Source organism: Cannabis sativa, chromosome 2 (assembly GCF_029168945.1).
Source record: "Cannabis sativa cultivar Pink pepper isolate KNU-18-1 chromosome 2, ASM2916894v1, whole genome shotgun sequence".
Lineage (NCBI taxonomy): Eukaryota > Viridiplantae > Streptophyta > Magnoliopsida > Rosales > Cannabaceae > Cannabis > Cannabis sativa.
Window position 1 is genome coordinate 3,168,593 of NC_083602.1, and position 21,994 is coordinate 3,190,586.

General features: G+C 33.8%; 3 protein-coding genes and 1 non-coding gene across 9 annotated transcripts; 1 reads left to right on the forward strand and 3 right to left on the reverse strand.

Moving 5' to 3' along the window:
- Nucleotides 1-210: 210 nt before the first annotated feature.
- LOC133029065 (uncharacterized) lies at nt 211-3,657 on the reverse strand. 2 transcript variants are annotated; one of them, XM_061109862.1, is made up of 2 exons: nt 3,114-3,657; nt 211-2,781 (listed from the first exon to the last, which is right to left on the reverse strand). In XM_061109862.1, exons 1-2 carry the CDS (start codon nt 3,609-3,611, stop codon nt 2,557-2,559), a joined length of 723 nt encoding a protein of 240 aa, XP_060965845.1. In that variant the 5' UTR covers nt 3,612-3,657; the 3' UTR covers nt 211-2,556. The 2 variants fall into 2 exon arrangements, with proteins under 2 accessions (XP_060965845.1, XP_060965846.1); XM_061109863.1 differs by lacking the exon at nt 211-2,781 and adding an exon at nt 2,788-3,018 and having other exon boundaries at nt 3,114-3,656.
- A 7,714-nt stretch (nt 3,658-11,371) lies between these two features.
- Nucleotides 11,372-11,478, forward strand: LOC133035321 (small nucleolar RNA R71). Its single transcript, XR_009686591.1, has one exon. It is a non-coding gene; the product is annotated as a small nucleolar RNA R71 (small nucleolar RNA).
- Nucleotides 11,479-13,662: 2,184 nt separating this feature from the next.
- On the reverse strand, nt 13,663-18,938 carry LOC115719715 (uncharacterized). 5 transcript variants are annotated; one of them, XM_061109865.1, is made up of 7 exons: nt 18,565-18,933; nt 17,650-18,438; nt 15,493-15,594; nt 15,334-15,399; nt 15,166-15,231; nt 14,707-14,927; nt 13,663-14,546 (listed from the first exon to the last, which is right to left on the reverse strand). In XM_061109865.1, exons 3-7 carry the CDS (start codon nt 15,592-15,594, stop codon nt 14,483-14,485), a joined length of 519 nt encoding a protein of 172 aa, XP_060965848.1. In that variant the 5' UTR covers nt 17,650-18,438; nt 18,565-18,933; the 3' UTR covers nt 13,663-14,482. The 5 variants fall into 5 exon arrangements, with proteins under 5 accessions (XP_060965848.1, XP_060965849.1, XP_060965850.1 ...); XM_061109866.1 differs by having other exon boundaries at nt 17,650-17,776; nt 17,924-18,933; XM_061109867.1 differs by having other exon boundaries at nt 17,650-17,779; nt 17,924-18,933.
- Nucleotides 18,939-20,096: 1,158 nt separating this feature from the next.
- Nucleotides 20,097-21,653, reverse strand: LOC133034649 (uncharacterized). Its single transcript, XM_061109892.1, has 2 exons — nt 20,644-21,653; nt 20,097-20,495 (listed from the first exon to the last, which is right to left on the reverse strand). Exons 1-2 carry the CDS (start codon nt 21,096-21,098, stop codon nt 20,228-20,230), a joined length of 723 nt encoding a protein of 240 aa, XP_060965875.1. The 5' UTR covers nt 21,099-21,653; the 3' UTR covers nt 20,097-20,227.
- Between the last annotated feature and the right edge of the window lie 341 nt (nt 21,654-21,994).

Sequence of the window (21,994 nt, forward strand, 5' to 3'; positions counted from 1 at the left end):
ATGTAATAATGTAATGGGTAGGGGTTGGTTACAACTAAAATTTAATATGAATGAGTTCAAATCTAATAGGTCAATCTTATTGGGTTAGCCTACTAAAATAGTCTTAATCGGTCAGCCCAACCTATGAAAAGCCCTAGCAATGGCTATGTTGGTGCGACCTCTTAAATTGAGTGGTCCATTGGATCTATTAGAGCATCTCCAAAGGTTAAATTTTAGAGAATGCGTGTATGTGGATTGCTTATTTGACAAAATTATGTTATACTATTGGAGTTAAATGTATGCTATACTATTAGAGTTAAATAGATGCTATCATAGAATATTGTTTTGATACTACTATATGACATTGATGCTATGTAGTGTTCTCTAGTATACTTGAACCTCGAGTATCATCCCAAGCTCACTAAAACGACTTTGGATATCATTTTCGTCGACCTCCACGGGGAGGTTCTCGACAAAAATGCGGCGGGTGGGTGAGTCGAGCTCCGACAAGATTTGTAATAAAAGTAAGACATTGTTTTTTAAAAAAAAACAATAAAAGATACTGGCACAAGATAGGGTAACTTGATCAAAACATGTTTTACTTTTGGATTTCATCTTAATACCAATTAGTAATGAATGGAGAGTTTTTATATAATGTATATGGCTCAATACTCTATCATTGTTCAATGTGGGACAATGTCCAAAATAAGAGAACAATAATAATTATTAGACAATAAATGTTTTTATATGTATATATACATGTATAAGTATATATCTTTTCCAATTCTAATGTTAAGTGCTTGTATGAAATGTCTATCTGTCTGTCTTTTTTTCTTTTCAAGTTTATGCCAAAACTGATTCTATTCATATATAATGAGTGAGCAGTTAAGGTTATTACATATTATTTGTCTGATCTATGTTCTATTTTTCTTCCTTTTCACTTTAGATCTTTGGGGAAAATGCAGGTATGTCAAAGCTAATCTTAACTAGTTCACAAGCACTTTTAAATTATGATTGCATACTGTATAGAATTTTTTTAAAAAATAAAAGAATTAAAGAGAGAAAACATGTTTACCAACTCAAATGGACCCCTCAAAAGAGTCCTAATAGATTACTAATAAGAATGTTCAAATCATATAAATTATCCCAAAGAAGTTTCATATTATACCATATCAATTAGTTATCCATTATAAATTCTTACCGATAATAACTTACAAAAATGTCATTTTAGAGTAGTTTGATAACTTAAAAATGATAATAGAAATTCTAATAGATAAAACAATCAAATAAGCAATAAGTACTCTTCAAATTCATGAAAAGTTTGCTGTAATATTTGAAACATAGTTAGAAGTGCATTTATCAACCTTAATAATAAACAAGTTAAGTAGTGAAAAAACAAAGTATTAGATTGAAATGGTAATAACACTCAACTATATTTCAGTATTTGTGTATGAATTTATCAACCTTTATCAACACCATAAATGGGTATAACTATACATTTCACACAACCAAGATTACTTTATAATATGAACAAAATAATTTCCCATAATGGGGTATGATTTGCCAAGAAGTTTGAGCAAAGAAACAAGTTAAGAAATAAATGAGTATAGACATTGAAAGTTAAGAACAAACAAACCTTTCCATATCTAATATCTTCACCCCCATGGCTTGTATTTGGTGCTGATTTTGGGTGAGAGAGGTAAGGGTTTAGGTTTCTTTTGGGTGTTTTGGTTTTGAGTTGAATACCCGAATAAATTAGATGTGTTACTTTAAGAGAGAGAGAAATTGGGGTTTTCTCAATTGTATTTAAACATGTGTTAAAGAAAGGAAAGAGTTGGAAAAATCTACTTTTTTTTTTTAAATAACATGTGGAGTTATAAAAAGTGGTTGGTAAAAGAAAAATAATATGTGGTGAATCCTATGGACCTAAATTGGTGCACTGTAAATGACAGTGTAAATAAATGCTAAATTTGTTGACACGATACGAAATTAGGTATGAGATTGGCATGAGTCCGAAAGGTACGAGTTCAATTAGGTACAAAAAAATATAAACTTAGGCATGACATGATACGAAAAATATATGTTTAAGCACGACAAGCATAGCATGTAAATACGAATAAACTAGCCTTAAAGGCACGACACGCTAAGCACGGTACATTCAAAATTCATTTAATTTAATAATAATAGATACATATTTATCAATTATTAATAAATTAAATATAACATTGAATAAATAAAATAAAATAATAGTAAACTTAAATATAACATTGAATATTTAAAATTAAAACTATTACATTGAATATTTATAATTCTATAATTATGATGCTTTTTCGATAATATGTCAACATCTTCTCGATAATTAGGGTAAAAAGTAAGAGATGACAATTTTTGACACTTTTTCGATGGTATATCGATACTATTTCGATCCAAAAAAGATATAGCAAAATTAATCACATAAGGAAAAACCATCGACAAACCATCGATAATCAATTAAAATACCAAGAAAAAATATGTCATCCTGCCATCACTAAACCATCAATAATATCGATGGTTCATCGATAGTATAATCAAATAACACTAAACAAAGAAACTAGTTACCTCTCTTATAAGGGATGGAAAAAATTTAGAATCCTTAGAACTGCCATCACTCTTCTTCTTCAATCCATTGAGAATTTTTCCTAATTTAGCAAACTCACCCAAAAACTCAATTCTCAAACTAGAAATACCATCCTTAATTTGTTGTTGACACTCTTTAATAAAATTCAGTTCAACACAAATATGGTCCAACTTTTCATGAGAAACCTGAATATTTGACAAAAAAAAACATAAAAAGTAAGTAATGATATACATATAAATACAAAAATACACAAACAAAATAAATTAAGAAACCGGTTTTTAATATCTTGATCTCATCATTAATTTCATCAGAACACACAGCATCATCAACCCTCTTGGGAATGTATTGGGGATCAAACTTAAATTTAGAAAAGAGACTTTGGGACTTTTCACAACTCAAGCAACAAAATCCTTTATAACAATCTGGAAAGATAAAAAAACTAAACAATTTAAAAAAAAACCAAAGAAAAATAAAACAAACAATAACCAAAACAATGAAATTTGAATTAAAAAATTACCTTCGAATTGTTAAACACATCCTGAATCAACTCACTAAATTCCGATGTAGGGCTATTCTCCCAATTCAGAACACGAGGACTCTTGTTGTCGATTCTTTTGCAAAAACGAGGTGACAAAGACGGAATGATCTCGTACAGCCAAATAAGAAACACAATAAGAAATCCTTTAAGCTTGTAACCCTTCTCAATCATCCTTTTCTTAGCAAGTTGTTCAAAGGTATCATTTCCATCCTTCAATGCAATCTTCAGGTGATAAAAAGTATTTTCCCACAATAACTTTCCCCATCCAAACCGATTAAACACTTCAATAAAATCATCCACATTAATCATAGCAAATATAAAGTTGTCAATCTTTTTGCCTTGGGGATAACCATACAAATTCCCAGCAAAGAAGTATACAAGAGCTATCTTCACATAATCTTCATTATCTTTCAATGCACCGCTAAAGAAAACACTAACAACTTCCCTCACGGTAACCTTCTCAGTAAGCCCATGCATATAAAAAATATCCTCCTTGTAACTAAGTAACTGTAACGTCCCCGCTTCAAGCTTCCATTGGGCCCTTACACCCACGGACTAATGGCTCTTATACACGAGTTTGTCACTCTAGCTGCTTCATGGACTGATGACTGACCCTACAGACCAACACGAGTGTTTTCAGCGTGCTTTGTCCTCACTCACACGCATCCTGGGAAAACTTCCCAGGAGGTCACTCATCCTAAAATTGTTCCAGGTCAAGCACGCTTAACTGTGGAGTTCTTTCGTGATGGGCTACCGAAAAACAAGATGCACCTTGTTGATATAGGTAGTACCAATCAATCCATTTAAGCTCTCTTCAACTGTGTAGTCCCATACCTACACAGTCTCTGAATCATCCCACTTGACCTTCCCCAGGCGGTGTGGGATTGTACAGCTTACCCGGTATTTCCCCTTACGGATCACGGGACTACTGACTGTCACAATCACCCCCCCTTACGGGGTCCGACGTCCTCGTCGACCACACTTCCGGCTGGGTCAAGGCTCTGATACCATTTGTAACGTCCCCGCTTCAAGCCTCCATTGGGCCCTTACACCCACGAAATAATAGCTCTTATACACGAGTTCGTCACTCTGGCTGCTTCCTGGATTGATGACTGACCCTACAGACCAACACAAGTGTTTCCAGCGTGCTTTGTCCTCACTCGCACGCTTCCTGGGAAAACTTCCCAGGAGGTCACCCATCCTGAAATTGCTCCAGGCCAAGCACGCTTAACTGTGGAGTTCTTTCGAGATGGGCTACCGAAAAATGTTGTGAAAATTCTATTGCTTTATAATTGCGCAAGTGTACACAATCACAAACAAGTAATACAATGATAAGTAATCAAAGTTCGTCTCCACAGGGACTTTTTTACTAAATAATGTTAAATCAACTAAAAGTAATTCCAAGAATTTCAAATAAAAATAAAATAAAGTCACACATTAATTCACGAGAAAAATTTATAGCCTTGAATCTAAACTTGAGAACTAATTTTTTAAACTAAATAAACTAAAAATAAGAAACTAAAAGTGATTAAAATGGTGGTAATTTCAGATTTGGAAATTAGACTTGGGTGATTAATTCCCACTTGTATGCCCCAGTTGATACAACAATGACCCAGCAATCCTGGCAGAGTTAACAAATTTCAACAAAAACCAGCAAGCTTTTTCCAAAACTTGCAAATAACCATTCATAATCTCACAATGCATTCCTACATCAGTTTCGATCACAAATAGCCCAATAAAGCACCAAATCCTTAGTTATACATGGTAGCAAAATATTCCTATTTCACTACTAATTAATACCTAAAAGAAAAGGTAGAAATCATGCATCAATTAGAAGGGTTCAACTAGGTCTTACTTTTCCAAGTAAGATCTAGCTTGCTAAAGTTAAAAATGGCCAAAAATTAACATTCATTCAACATTTCATCACAACTAATTGAACAAAGACAAGATTACTTCATCATTGCAAAGCCAAAACACTAGTCCATACAAGGGTTTTTAACCACCCAAATCTCAAAAAGTTTAGTTCATAGCTGAAATTAAAAACTCAAAACTAGAAAATATATTGTTCATGGAGTTAAAGAGAACTTGAAGAGAAGGAAATGATACAAACGAAGTAGAGAGCAAGGGAAATGAGTGATGAGCTCAAATCCTTCCTTTGGTTGTTGCCTTCTTCTCAATCTTCTTCTTCTTTGTACTCTCTTCTTTCTTTGTACTTAGAAACCTTTTCTGCTGTATTTTTCGTACTCTATTCAGGTGCAGCCACCATCTCTCTATTATGACCTCACTTCTCTTTTTGCCACCCAATTAGGGTACCAAAGTTTACCCTAATTGGAAATCCCAATCATCACCCACTTGTCCTACATTTTCCACATGTTTGTTGAGTCAATAGCCAAATTCCGCCACCTCAGCTCGTTTTTCTTTTCATTAAAGCCAGCTGGACTATCTGCCAAAATAAACTTACTGGGTTGACAAATTGCTACGCGATGAGTGCTACAGCAATGCCAGTTAGCAATAATCATTTTCCTGCTCCTTTTTCTCCTTGTCCCAAACATTTTCAAATACCTATTCTTGTATTTTTTTCTGCTTAAAACACATAAAAACAATAACATAAGTCTATTTAACACTTACTAACACACACACTTTCATTTATTACAAAGACACAACAAACTAGACACAATTACACAATATGAACATTAATTGATCCACCATTCACATTAAATTCAAGCTTAAAGATATGAAATTAACTCTAAATCTTAGAGTTATCAACACCCCAAACTTAGAATCTTGCTCGTCCTCGAGCAATGACAACAAAAATTAAACAACAAAAAGCACACAACAAATTTACACTAAGACTCACACACAAGACACATGAGAGATTCTATAGAAATTTAAGATGGCCTAGCGAACATTGACGCTCTCAGAAAAAATGGAATTAAATGGAATATGAAATTGCTTGCCGTAACTTTGTATGCTGCCCCTTTAACATTTTTGTCATTGGATAACATTAATATTTCCCAAAAGTCACCTAATCAACAATTTATACAAGTATATCCCACCTAAACTTCGAACTTCTCTCCAATTACCTTAAAAAAAAATTTTATATTCATTTCAGCTCCATAAGTTGAATTAGTGCACTCCTCTCCACTAATGTAGTCTAAACTTATCCCCTTGATCAATAGGACTTTATTAGGCTTGTAATGCTAGGCTTGGGTTAGGGTATGGTAAAGGATGTATTTTAGCTAGCTCAACACCTAACCACTTCACTTGTCAAAAACCGAGCCTCTTCCATAATTTTTTTTTTTCTTTTGACTCACTTCCCTAATTCATTATACTCACAAGTACTTGATATTAAAATTAACTTCTCTTGCTATGTTTATTTTTTTTTTTTTTGAACTAAAAAGGAATTTAGTACTATAGTATACTTATATATAGCAAGAGAAAGTTATTAAAAATGCATACTAATAAACCTTGTGAGCTAATTCCCCCACCCCAAACTTACAACCCAACATTGTCCCCAATGTGGCTAAAAGTATAATCTTGAATTAGCTCGCCACAAATTACACTCACCGTACTCACCCCAAACTTAATGTGAAACTTGGCTCTTGACAAGTGAGCAATTAAGTTAGGACATATGTAGAAATGCAATTTAAGAGTGGCATTAGATGTATGATTGGGTTGCACAACAAAAAGAGGCTAAACGGTTCAAACTTGGGTGCCTAGGGAAAAATTGATTTTATAGGGAAGGTTAGAAAGGCTCAAACGTCCAAGGATGGCCTAAATCATCTCTAAGGGACAAGTCTAGCTAGGATTTCGCTTCAAGGAGATGCACTAACCAATTCTAGATGCTAAAAGTATATTGGAAATAATCGTATGAGAAATGCAAAGCATGGTGGAAAAATGCAAGTATAAACTAGTGAGGAGAGACTAAGGGAAACATCCATAATATCCAACAATGCAACATGATAAGGCAACAAGTAAAAGTAGGCAGCAACAATAATGGAATGGGCGGAAAGTATCATCATCGAGCAGAACACTAGGCCACCGAAAAACCGAAAAAACTCTCAATGCCAAACTAACAAACACATAAACAACATAGAATAAAAGTTCCAAACACAAAAGACAACATACAACGGGCACAATACAATCTAAACACAAACAACACAAAACAGAAAAATATAAAATAGCTTAGGTATGAGAAAAACTCCCTCTACTCGGAGTCCTTGTGGGGCTCCTCTGTATTTAAAGCTGATGGTCCACCCCACGGGTCTAGAACATGCTGAGGGAAGTCCGGGAACTTGGGATCAAAACGGGGCGTCACCCTCTTGAATGTTAGACATTTTCTTTGGTTGAAGACTACATAGCCACAAAGAAATTCCCCTCTTCTTTTCTCTTTTTTAAAAACTGTCCAGCACCACACCCCTAATTCCAACAATACACTACTCTAGCATTAATCTAATCTTGCTCAAAATCCCCCAATCTGACCAACCACATCAACTTACTTTCACAGCAACTCACTCACACAATAGTTCACACCTCAATTAGCCATGGTACAATCCCCCTGTATATATTATTCACATTCCCATATATCCAAGATTTCAACACTTCCAACACCTCAACAAACTCCAATTCACCCAAATAATCACAACAAACAGCCCATGGTATAAAGTCACACCAAATTCTACTGTCAAAAATTGCAAGCTCCACCACCAATTATGAACTACACCAACAAATCCAAATTCAATTTTATCCAAAACAAACATCCACACGTAACCAATCACTATGCGGCAGCCAAGGAATTGTCCAAATACAAAATTAAAAATTAAAAGCTCAATCTTGACAAACCAGGGAGTGTGGAGTGATGAATGTAGTCAGCTAGCTTCATTTGAGCTTGAAGAGTGGGCTGGATGTGCTTCGGAGATGGTGGTTATGGGTGTTGAGGTTGGATTTCTGTTGTGCAATTTCTGTTATGGTGCACGGGTTGTGCAAGGGTTGGTGACTTCAAGGGTGCGGCTGCTGTTGGACGAAGCTGGTGGTGCGCGATTTGGTTGAACGAAGGTGAAGGAGTGGCTGGTTCGGGCTAGAAGGAGGCTATGGTGGTAGACGGCTGAGTTTTCATTTTGGGTTCTCGGAGGTTCAATCGACGAGATGATTGATGGGTTAGTGAATGGAGAGTTGCTGGGGTTGGTTCGTGGAGCTTGGGCTGAGATGGTGATTCGAGTTGTGCTGGGGGCGACGTGGTGGCTACGGGTTCAGGTGGGTTCGAACTTGGTGGGTGAATGGTGAGGTGCGAGTTGGGTGAAGAAGGCTTCGGGTTGACCTGGCAAAGGGTGCGATTGGATTGAGTGAGGGTCGACTGAGCAGTGGTTCGTGTAGGAGTGATTTCTGGGTTCATATTGGCTTTGTGAGTGGCAGTCGGCTGGGAAGAGGGAAGTGAAGATGATGATGATGATAGTAGTGTAGGGTTGAAAGCTAATGGGCTAATCATTGAGGAAATGGGCTGAAGTCAACAACATAATGGGGCCCAGTTGACTACAAATTGAAGCCCCATAAACATATTAACTCAATTTGTATGTATTGTCCTTGTTTATATGAGGTTGACATTTTTGGGTACATGATAATCAACTTAAGTACAACAACCCAAATGATTGGACTGAACACAAACTTTGTACCCAATGATTGCTTCATTCAACAAACTTCCAATCATGTGCTCTGTTCCAATTTTTTTTAGACCAATACTCCTTTTCTAAACCCTGATATCAGAACACTGTTGCTGCCAAATAGAATTGCTGAACCATTGCTATAGCAACTGGGCACAACTTTTCCACTCCAAACTTAATTTCTTTGCCCAATTTGAAATTTCTTCACTTCCACAACCTTCTTCACTTGATTTCCTGCACAGAGAATGGAAACAATTTCTCAATTTCACCATGACATTTATTTACTAATTATATAATATTTTTTTTCTTTTTCTCTATTTTTTTTTTTTTTTTTTTTTTTTTTTTTTTTTTTTGCTTTTCTTTCTTTTTTTTTTTCTTGGGGTGCCTTCATTGAGAATTTTTTTTTTTCTTTTCATTCTTTTTTCATTTTTTTTTTCAATTCAATCTTTCTTTTTTTTTCTTTTTCTTTTGGCACCCCCAAATTACAAGTCTCAAACATCCTTCAAAGAGATAGAGGTCTTTTCTCGGTTGACCTCTCCACCTCCAAACTTCACTCCTTGGCCATTCACTAAGAATTTTCTTCTTGAAAGTGCATCACGAAGTTCCACCACCCCATCGGGATATACTCTTACCACCAAGAAAGATCCATCACACCTTGAATCTAGTCGTCCATGAGTAGCCTTCGTTAAAGAGTTGGAAAAAATCACTTGTTGCCCAACTTCAAACATTTGAGACCGAAATTTTCTACTAAGCTTCTTTTTCTTTCTCTTCTTTTTGGGTGGTTTTTTAGAGTCAATTGATGCTTTGTCTTTGCTTTCTTGTGCCTCGTGATCCTTAGCAATTTCTTTAAGGAGAATCTTCTTTCTCACCTTCTTACTAACTTTGAATTTGGACTCCTCAACCATGTTAGGATCCATATCTCCAATTGCTAAGCATTCTCCTATTGCATCCGGGGCACGTATGGGATGGAAAACCTTGAATGTGGCTTGCTCATCTTGAGCTCTCATGGTGAGCTCTCCTTTTTCAACATCTATCAAAGTCCTTCCCGTGGCAAGAAATGGCCTCCCTAAAATGATTGGAACTTCCCTATCTTCCTCATAGTCAAGAATAATGAAGTCCGCCGGAAAGATGAACTTATCTACTTGTACCAAAACATCTTCAATTTTTCCATCCGGATGAGCCATGGAACGATTCGCTAGTTGCAAAGTGACGGTGGTTGGCCTTGCTTCTCCAATTCCCAACTTCTTGAAAATAGACATGGGCATGAGATTAATACTGGCTCCCAAATCACAAAGAGCTCTTCCAACATCCCGTCCCCCAATAGAAATTGGAATTGTAAAGCTGCCCGGATCTTTCAATTTAGGTGGAATTTTATTCTTCAACATAGCGCTACAGCCCTCGGTCAAAGCGACCGTTTCAAACTCGCCAAGCCTCCTTTTCTTTGTCAAAATATCTTTTAAGAACTTGACATAATTTGGCATTTGCTCTAGCGCTTCTACCAAGGGAATATTGATATGGAGCTGTTTCAACACATCCAAAAACTTCCTAAATTGTCCATCTTGCTGCTGTTTCCGAAATCTTTGAGGAAATGGAAGGGGTGGTTTAGGACTAGAACATACTGGTGCGGATTGCTGACTGTCAAGTTGCTGACCCTTTGCTGTATCAACTGGACTGGTATCAGCAAATTCCTGGGCAGTTTTGTTACTCAATTTTTCGTCGATTTGGATTGAAGTGGGCTCCCCACTACCCTTTATTTCCTCCTCAGAATTTTTCAGATGCTTGCCACTCCTTAGCTGAATGGCGTTGCATTGTTCATTCCCATCCCTCCTTGGATTTTCCGTGTCACTAGGCAAAGAACCTTGCGGCCTAGCTTTTAATTCATTGGCCAAATGTCCAAGTTGCAACTCTAAGTTTCGAAGAGAGGCAGCTTGACTTTGTATCACCGCATCATTTTTGGCCATATAATCCCGCATTAGACTCTCCAAAGAACTTGGTTGGGAATTTTGAGCATGTTGTGGATGTCGCGGTTGTTGTGAAAAACCCGGTGGATATGCTTGTCTTCCTTGGGCTGGTGCGGTGCTTGAGCTTGCTCCTTGACCCCCCCAAGACAAATTAGGATGATTCTTCCATGCTTGATTGTACGAGTTTGAGAATGCCCCATTGTTTCTGTTAAAATTCTGATTTCCCATGTAACAAACGGACTCCGGATTAGATGGACACTTCTCAAACACATGCCCTTCTCCACAAAACACACATGAGACATCATCACTTTGAATGGCAGCAGCTGGTTGAATATTTTTAGCGTTCCCAATACTCAAATTCTTCAAAACATTCGTCATGGAAGCCATTTGAAAGCCCAAAGCCGTTATTGCATCTACCTCAAGGACTCCCGCCACTTTTCTACTTGTTGGAGCTCTAGTGTTGGACCATTGGTAGTTGTTACTTGCAATGGTCTCCAAAATCTCAAATGCTTCATTGTAAGACTTCGACAAAATAGCACCATTGGCCGATGCATCTAACACCATTCGAGAAGCTGCATTCAAGCCATTATAAAAAGTCTCCATCTGAATACAATGTGGAATGCCATGATGTGGACACTTTCGCAAAAGTTCCTTAAACCTCTCCCACGCATCACTTGTGGACTCATCTTCAAGTTGCTGAAAAGACATGATCTCACTTCTGAATTTTGCATTTCTAGTAGGAGGAAAGTATTTCCTCAGAAACTTCTCAGCAAGGTCATTCCAATTGGTCACAGAATCAGGAGGCAAAGTGTTGAGCCATGATCTAGCTCGGTCTCGTAGTGAGAATGGAAATAGCTTCAACCTTAACACCTCTTCACTTACTCCTTGGATCTTGAAAGAATCACTCACCTCCAAAAATGAACGGAGATGGAGGTGAGGATCCTCAGTTGGCATCCCGCTGAATTGCCCCACGGTTTGGAGCATTTGAAACATCACTGGCTTGAGCTCAAACTGCGGTGCTTGTATTTCAGGCCTCACAATGCCTGGATTGAGCTCATTAAACATGGGGGCTGCATACTCCCTTATAGCCCTTGCTCGATCATCTGCCAATATGATGGGATTAACAATTTGTTGAGCAACCCCATCATCATCAAAATTCTCAGCCATGATATCTCGACCCTTAGCCTTTTGAACCCTTCTTCTTCTTCTTCGGAATGTGCGTTCAATCTCGGGATCAATAGGAGCAAGTTCAAAGTCCTCTTGTTGGTTCATACACTATAGATACCTGAGATTTCAAAGACAAACCAGCAAGATTAAAAGCACAAAAATTCTTAGAATGTCAATTAGTTGATAAAACAAAATTTAGAACTTAAAGTCCCCGGCAACGGCGCCAAAAACTTGTTGTGAAAATTCTATTGCTTTATAATTGCGCAAGTGTACACAATCACAAACAAGTAATACAATGATAAGTAATCAAAGTTCGTCTCCACAGGGACTTTTTTACTAAATAATGTTAAATCAACTAAAAGTAATTCCAAGAATTTCAAATAAAAATAAAATAAAGTCACACATTAATTCACGAGAAAAATTTATAGCCTTGAATCTAAACTTGAGAACTAATTTTTTAAACTAAATAAACTAAAAATAAGAAACTAAAAGTGATTAAAATGGTGGTAATTTCAGATTTGGAAATTAGACTTGGGTGATTAATTCCCACTTGTATGCCCCAGTTGATACAGCAATGACCCAGCAATCCTGGCAGAGTTAACAAATTTCAACAAAAACCAGCAAGCTTTTTCCAAAACTTGCAAATAACCATTCATAATCTCACAATGCATTCCTACATCAGTTTAGATCACAAATAGCCCAATAAAGCACCAAATCCTTAGTTATACATGGTAGCAAAATATTCCTATTTCACTACTAATTAATACCTAAAAGAAAAGGTAGAAATCATGCATCAATTAGAAGGGTTCAACTAGGTCTTACTTTTCCAAGTAAGATCTAGCTTGCTAAATGTTAAAAATGGCCAAAAATTAACATTCATTCAACATTTCATCACAACTAATTGAACAAAGACAAGATTACTTCATCATTGCAAAGCCAAAACACTAGTCCATACAAGGGTTTTTAACCACCCAAATCTCAAAAAGTTTAGTTCATAGCTGAAATTAAAAACTCAAAACTAGAAAATATATTGTTCATGGAGTTAAAGAGAACTTGAAGAGAAGGAAATGATACAAACGAAGTAGAGAGCAAGGGAAATGAGTGATGAGCTCAAATCCTTCCTTTGGTTGTTGCCTTCTTCTCCTTCTTCTCAATCTTCTTCTTCTTTGTACTCTCTTCTTTCTTTGTACTTAGAAACCTTTTCTGCTGTATTTTTCGTACTCTATTCAGGTGCAGCCACCATCTCTCTATTATGACCTCACTTCTCTTTTTGCCACCCAATTAGGGTACCAAAGTTTACCCTAATTGGAAATCCCAATCATCACCCACTTGTCCTTCATTTTCCACATGTTTGTTGAGTCAATAGCCAAATTCCGCCACCTCAGCTCGTTTTTCTTTTCATTAAAGCCAGCTGGACTATCTGCCAAAATAAACTTACTGGGTTGACAAATTGCTACGCGATGAGTGCTACAGCAATGCCAGTTAGCAATAATCATTTTCCTGCTCCTTTTTCTCCTTGTCCCAAACATTTTCAAATACCTATTCTTGTATTTTTTTCTGCTTAAAACACATAAAAACAATAACATAAGTCTATTTAACACTTACTAACACACACACTTTCATTTATTACAAAGACACAACAAACTAGACACAATTACACAATATGAACATTAATTGATCCACCATTCACATTAAATTCAAGCTTAAAGATATGAAATTAACTCTAAATCTTAGAGTTATCAAAAAACAAGATGCACCTTGTTGATATAGGTAGTACCAATCAATCCATTTAAGCTCTCTTCAACTGTGTAGTCCCATACCTACACAGTCTCTGAATCATCCCACTTGACCTTCCCCAGGCGGTGTGGGATTGTACAGCTTACCCGGTATTTCCCCTTACGGATCACGGGACTACTGACTGTCACAGTAACTTCTTTGATTTGAACAGATCAACATCATAGGATTTCTTACAATCCAAACCGATTATTAGGGAAAACTCTTCAATTCCAAAACGCACAGCCTTGTTTCCCAAGTTGAACCAAAGCTCAACATCATCCCTTTCAGTGTGAATTTGCCGCAAAAGAACGAGATGAATGAGCTGTATTTAATAGTTGAAGTTGCTCACATCAAGAAAGTGGCCAAAAGGAGACTTTCGAAACAACTCCTTCTGATCATCTGAAAGATTCTCATTGATATCATGGATGACATTGAAAGGATTGTAAAGTTGAGGTTTCCGAGCAAACCTCTTCTTAACATCAATTTTTAAATTAATATTCCTGTGAGAGAAAAAAGAATATAAACAATCAAAATTAAAATTACACAACAAAAAAAATAAAATATTCAAAAACTAGTTACCCAAAACAAAAAGAAAAATTAAAAACTTAAAATAAAAACATATAGATTATAGAAACCAGATTCATATAAAACTGTAAACAACCAGAAAACAAGGAAAATAATAGAGCAAGAAATCGGTTTCTTTAGAAAATAAAAATTACTATTGGAGCATCAACAGCAGGAGTCTCGCTCTTCTTCTTGCCATGGGATTTGGAAACTGGTTTCTTTTTCACTTTCTTAGCAACATTAGCCAATTTCTCATCATCAACAATATTAGATTCACACACTTTATCCTAAACAACATAAAACACAATACAAATAAAGAAAAATGAAAAAAAAAAAACTATTAAAATAAACAAATAGATAATATATATACAACTAAAAAATAAACATTTGTCCAACAAAAACAATACACAAAACAACCAAAAAATATAATAAAAAAATAAAACATACCAAATTAGAATCCTCCACCGCATCCTTAGTTTTGTTTTTCTTTGACGCACTAGCGTCATCACTAACATCCTTCCTTTTCTTGCTTGAAACAACTTCCGCCACAACCTTCTAAGTCTGAAAATCATCATCACTGACTGCTTGAAGGACATTAGTAGCCTTCTTACTGACTTTTTTACTACGGTGTTTGTGAGAAACAGAATCAACAACATCACCTTTAACTTCTTGATTATCAACATGAAAAAATAAACAAAAACAAAACAGAACAAAATAAAAAAAACACAAACAAACAAAAAAAAACGGGTTTTATATAACATACTCAAATCCAATAACAAACATATAAAGGATAAAAACCAATTTTCGAGGAACAATTACTTAAAAATTTAAACACAATAAAAATACCAAACAACAATGAAACATAAAATAAATGCAAAATCGGATTCAGTAAAATTTAATACATACTTTAAGTTTCCGGGGAGATCTTCTTGTTGGAGCTTTCAAGGGAATATCTTCCACAACATTATCAGCCTTAAACAAAACAACAAAAAATCAGTTTCATCCAAAAAAATAAATAAACAAAAAGATGAATAAACAGCAAAAAAACATATTCAAAAAAAACATAGAGCATACTTTGGATTTACGCGGAGATTTCCTCGTTTCAACTTCAACAAGTTTTTCTTCTTCGACAGAAGGATCCTAATAAAAAAAAAACCGGTTTCGTATTAACCAAAAAAAAAAACAACAAACACAAGTATTAAAAACCGATTTCAATACAAACATAAAACATACTTTAGCTTTACGTGAAGTTTTTTTTGGTCGGCCTTTAGCCTTCGTGGCAGGCTCAACCTTTTCAACAACAGATGGGACTTTCGATTTTGATTCACTCTCCATCTGATAAAAAAACAAAACACAAAATAAACATTAGACACAAACAACAAATCAATCATGATAATTAACATGAAAACCAGTTTCACACAAAATCGAAACAAAACAACAAAAAAAAAAAACCAAAACAAAAAAACATAACGACAATTTCCTCAACAGTAATTAACTAAACAATAAAACTAATAATCCAGCCAAAAGGAAACCCACTCAAAGATCCAAGCATTTTGCAACATCAACCTTAAAACCACCCACACACCCAATATCACAGAATGCACAAATAACACACATCTAGAAAATAAATCAAACTCCAGAAACTGGTTTTTGACATGTTTCAAAATTAGGTATCTAAGGATCCCAAACAACACCTGCATCATTTCTAAACCATTTTTAAAACTGTAATTATGATCTAGAAACTGGTTTTCCATATGAGATTTATTTGGAAACCTCAAACCTCAAATCCACTCATACACACCAAAAACCAGTTTCTATAAATTAAACAAAGATTATAACGGCTCAAACACAACAACAATTTCTTCATGCAAATAAAAGCCTTAAAAGTTTATAACTAATACAATATTTTCAACAGAAACATAGCTTTTCAAATTACACAAGAAACCCAAAATTTATTACAGCACATTGACTCTAAACCTCGAAATTACTAAGATCATCATATAAATCATACCCAAAAACCAGTTTCTAAAAAATGAAAGAAAAGTTATCACTAAAACCAACAAAGATCATACCCAAAAACCAACATTTTTTTTTTAAAAAAAAAAAACACAAAAACAACACCGAATATCAACAAAAATTAAAAAAAAATAAAACTAAACAACCAAATACTAAAGCATAAAAGAAAACCCATAACACAAAATACTCATATAATCCAATATGAATAAATACAAGATGACGGAACGAAAGAGGAAAAGAAGAAAGAGGGAGATGAAGAAATAGTGAAATGAAAAAAGAGAGGGAGAGAGATAATGGTATAGGCGGTTTAGAGAAAATAGGTCTGAATTGAAAACTGCAAAAGTAAATTAAAATGTAGAAGCAACCATCAAATCGTGATGATTATATGCAAAACTCTACAAAAAAAAAAATGGTTATGTTCAAAAACAAAAAAACTGAACCAAAAAATTTAAACACCTAAAATTACTAAAATAACCTAAATAAACTACAATACACACAATATGGGCTTTTGACAAATATATTCCAGCCGTATGGGCTTTAAAATCCCATAAACTATGGCCAAACTTTAAAAAAACCATATAAAGTGTCCATAATCAATTATGCCATATTTATCATAAATCCACACAAAATTCAATTAACAAATCAAGCCAACTCTGATCATCCCTGTCAACAGCGATCAAAATAAAATGCAGGTACAATTATATAAATTATGTTATGAATATTATAGGCATATATATACTGCAAAAGAAAAATACACTGAGTATGTGCATTTCCAATTTAAACTTAAAAGAAAAAAAAACTAGATTGAAATAAATTTCATACAAAAACTATATGATCTTACATTGCTTCATAATGAAATGTCCATACTTAATCTAGATTTAGACTATGAAGTTTCACAAAAAAAAAAAAAAAAACGAAAATTAAACATTATGAAAAATTTAGTTTTAGACGTCCACGATCAAAAATGAAAAGATTACTGAAAATTATGAATATAAAATCAGTTTCTAAATACATTATATATTTTAACTAACAGTTTTTAAAATGATATTATCTGTTAAACATAAACAAATATAAAGTAATGTTGGAAACCAGTTTCTCAAATATATAGTGAAAAAAACACATATAATTTTAAAGTAAATAAAAACAAAAAAAAAACAGAAACCGGTTTCTAAATACATTCAGAGATAGAGAAGGTACGCTATCGAAAAAACTGGTTCCCTTTAATGTAAATTCCATCTAAAAATTTAACTTCATAGCTACTGATCTCAGACAGAAAGATAACAAAATCTAGAAACTGATTTCCACAATAAAAAAAATTATTACGATTCCAAAAAAAGAAACAAAAAAAAAAATAATTAGGCTTCCAAAACATACCTACTGATCTTGTAAAAACTGGTTTCTGTGAACTGGTTTGACAATAATATCAGACAGGCATAAAAGTATAGAGAAGGCGGTGAGCAATGTCTACCCAAACCACTTCCACTGAGCATGCATCTTCCACCTGCTAAACAACATCAAAACAAACTTTGGAGTGCATGAAGACGATCTCACCATAAACTTTGTAAAGGCAGCAAAGACAAACAAGCTCACCTCATTTGAGAGATACATGGCAGAGATAGATAGAATCGACAAACGAATAAGACCATACCTTGAGAAAAATGGACATGAGGTTTGGACCAGGAGCCACTGCCCTACAAGAAGGTACACAATGATGACTTCAAACACAGCAGAATCAATAAATTTGGCGATCCTAGCTGCAAGATCATTACCTATAACAATAATGATTGAGTGCTTCAGAAGCCTTATATAAAAATGGGTGTGGAAAAATGGCAATGAAGCACATGGAATATTTACTGAAGTAGCATCAGATGCTGAAAATCTACTGAGAGACAATCTGCTTAAAGCAATGAAATACCAGGTACAATAACTAAATCATAGAAAACAACAATTATTAAAAAACCTGTTTCTTGATCATCATGAAAAACCAGTTTCTAACACTTATCTTATATTTCAAAAAAAAAAAAAAATAGGTCATCGCAATCACAACAATCCAATACCAAGTAAAGGTGCAAGAAAAATGTGATTTCACAATCAACATACTGGAAAGAACATGCAGCTGCAGAAGGTTCCAACTAGATGAGATACCATGCTCACATGCAATAGCTGTATTTGCAAAAAGAGGATTAAGAGCTTATGACTATGTTGCCAATTACTACAAAACAACAACAATGAAGGCAACCTATGAAAGAACTGTACATCCTCTACCAAATGAAAGAGAATGGACTATACCTGAGAGCATGGAAAGAATAGTGTGGCCACCAAAATCAAGAAAACCAGCTGGGAGACCTAGAAAAAAAAGAATAAGATCAAAAGGAAAACCAAAACTTGTCTTGAAATGCACAAGGTGCGGAAAAGTTGGCCACAACCGAAGAACGTGCAATAACCCACAGCTTTACAAACCTCCAAAACAGAATAACAAAAGCAACGAGTCAAAGAAGAATGATTGATCAGCTACAAGATAAATAGATATTCATTGACAGTTTTATAAAAACGGGTTTCTCATCATTGAATAAAATTGAACAGAATATAATTTTAGTGATTGACAGTTTTATAAAAACTGGTTTCTCAACATTGAATAAAGTTGAACAGAATATAATTTTTTCAAAAGGATACACACAACATTTTTACACTTTTGAAATTTTATCTGTTTACATAATCATTGTTTTAAAGATTTTTTCTTAATATCATAGATTATTTCAAAAAGGTACATGAAAAATTATAAATATTATAAAAATAAGAAACCAGTTATTGACAAAAGTATACTAAAAAAAAATTGCCACTTACCAATAAATAAAAACACATACTGCTATTGGTATCACCTACACAAAAAAAAAAATCAGTTAACAGTACATTCAAATAAAAAAAACGAAATTAATAGTAAAAAAGAAACCAGTTACAAAAAAAAAAAAAATTAAGTCATCAACTAAAAACTTATAATACAAAGTGTTGCTGATTCATTCAAACATTCAGTCTTTACAAAAAAAATACAACCACTTTAACTAAGTAACAAGTCTTTCAAAAAAAAAAAAAAACACTGAAAAACTATAGAATATTGTCTTAAAATACCAAATACAAAAAAAAAAAAAAAAAAAAAACCAAATGAAACCAGTTTCCTGAAAACATAGGAACATAAATCCAAAAAAAAAATGTAATGATTATTAGGGGTGAACAACGGTCGGTTTGGTCGGATTTTTACACAAAAAAAATCCAAAATTCGGTTTTCGGTTTTTATGGTTCTAATCCGAAAACCGACCGACCGTTATAAAAATATAAAAAAACCGACCGTTTTAATCCACGGTTTGGTCGGTTTAAACCGACCAAACCGAACTTTATTTTTTTTTAAAAAAAAAAATAAGTTTTTAAATTTTTTATAAATATTTGAAAACCAAAAAAATAAAGTATTGTATCAAATATCATATAATTTAAAAATAAAATTTTCTTAGTTAAATAAATAATATAAAATAAACTTTTTTAAATTTGTTGAAATTATTTGTGCTACTAATAGGATAATGAGTTATATTAAAAAACTAGTATTATTTCATGAATGTGTGTATATAATACGTAAATGCATCAAATTATAATAAAATAAAATAATGAATAATTGAGACTTTAAATAAAAAAGATATAAGTAAAATTAGTTTAATAAGTTTGTATATTAAATATGTACAAAAATAATATATATTATATATAATATATATGTTCGGTCGGTTTGCCATTAACACTAAAACCGACCATGTTAAGACGGTTTTAACTGAAGGCGGTTTTTTCGGTTTTCGATTTTTTCGGTGTCAGTTTTTTCGGTGTTTGGACGGTCGGTTTACTCGGTTTGGTCGGTTTCTTGGATTTTTTGCTCATCCCTAATTATTATAAACATCTATTCATTCATCTGAAATCATTTCGCTTTGCCTTTTTCCTTTGGAATATCCTTCCCTTTGACCTTTGCCTTAACACTTGCATTATCCTTTGATTTCTTCCCCTTTTTCAACACTTCATCATCAGTTATATAACCACCAATTTGTTTCCTCTTAGCATGAATAAACAAACTCACAGCAAGATCATCTCTATATACTGCTACCAAATTAGACATCTTAGCTGGAATGTCATCAATTTTTCCACGAATGAAAAAATCAGCAAATTTGATGACAAACACTCCACAGTCACTGCAATAAAACAAAAAAAAAATGAATTCAAATAAAAAAACCAGTTTATGTGCAAACAAAACAAAACCTGACAAAAAATATAAACAGAACAAAACATAAAACTAGTTTCAATTAAAAAAAAATATATGATGAAAAGAGGAAGATTTACCTATTGACCTGACTTGGAAGCCCATCTATGAACTTGAAATTCAAAGTTTCTCTTTTCCCAACAGAATATGGACCTTGAACCAAATTAAGATCCGGCCTAGTAGAATAAACATCAAGATACTCCAAATAAAATGGCAGCATAATAGAATAAGCTTTCACATGATCCAAGGCACGTTTCTTGTTGAGAGCACCAGACATGGAGTTATATACGTTCAACATCCTCTCCTTGATATCAAAATGGACCAATATCCAATGTTTTTGCTTTTGAATATCGACATATATAAGAACATGGTCAGTAAGCACCCAAGGAGTATTACAAAACAAATACTCACCAACAATGTATCTAGGAATGACATTATCAAAGTCAATCTTAGAAGGATTAGAACCCGATTTCAAGAATTGATTGTAGGAATTCCATATGACTTGATCAAACCAACAATCGGTAGTGGTAATCATCTGGTTCAAAGTATCGTCTTGCTTAATCTTCTTCCTAAGGTAATAGAATACCACATCTAAATGCCACAGAAAAGCAATAAACACATGTATCAGAAACCGGTTTTTGAAAGAACCGATACCAGAATTATAGACTCAAACAGTAAAGACATAAAACATAATAAAAAGAAACTAGTTTCTTACACTGTCACACAGAAATTCACCACAAGTATGAAACTGCAAAAGTAAAATACAAATGTATAAGCAACCATCAAATCGTGATGATTACATGCAAAAACTCTACAAAAAAAACGGTTATGTTCAAAAAAAAACTGAACCAAAAAAATTTAAATACTTAAAATTACTAAAATAACCTAAATAAACTACAATACACACATTATGGGCTTTTGACAAATGAATTCCATCCATATGGGCTTTAAAATCCCATAAACTATTGCCAAAGTTTAAAAAAGCCATATAAATGGGTCCATAGTTAAATATGCCATATTTATCATAAAGGGTTTAGAAAAATCATACACCACGTAAATTCTACTATTTTTATTTGATTCTAGAAAACAAATCGACATAATTAAAAAAAAAAATCTTTAAAAATTTAAATCTGAATACTAAGTATGTAGACATAAAATTTAATTCCACCACTAAAATAAACAATATATCTCAAAATAATAAAGTATGTCTCAATATCATATCATATCAATTAGTTATCAATTATAAATTCTCACCGCACGAATAGATTAATTTGTTGAGATGATTTATTGGATTGCTCATTGTACCTATTAAAAATGATGAAAATATAATTAACAAAACTGTCATTATAGAATGATTTGATACCTTAAAAATGATAATAGAAATTCTAATAGAGAAAACAATTAAATAAGCAATAAGTACTCTTCAAATTC

Bases quoted from the DNA above. Each gene is read 5' to 3' on its own strand.
- LOC115719715 (XM_061109865.1), bottom strand. From the start codon at position 15,594: ATGGAGAGTGAATCAAAATCGAAAGTCCCATCTGTTGTTGAAAAGGTT. The intron at 15,232-15,333 runs GTATGCTCTATG...GTTTTGTTTAAG, and splicing joins AATCTCCGCGTAAATCCAAA to GCTGATAATGTTGTGGAAGA. The intron at 14,928-15,165 runs GTATGTATTAAA...TTGATAATCAAG, and splicing joins GATCTCCCCGGAAACTTAAA to AAGTTAAAGGTGATGTTGTT.
- LOC133034649 (XM_061109892.1), bottom strand. From the start codon at position 21,098: ATGATTACCACTACCGATTGTTGGTTTGATCAAGTCATATGGAATTCC. The intron at 20,496-20,643 runs GTAAATCTTCCT...GTTTTATTGCAG, and splicing joins CTTCCAAGTCAGGTCAATAG to TGACTGTGGAGTGTTTGTCA.
- LOC133029065 (XM_061109862.1), bottom strand. From the start codon at position 3,611: ATGCATGGGCTTACTGAGAAGGTTACCGTGAGGGAAGTTGTTAGTGTT. The intron at 2,782-3,113 runs GTAATTTTTTAA...TCAAATATTCAG, and splicing joins ATGTGTTTAACAATTCGAAG to GTTTCTCATGAAAAGTTGGA.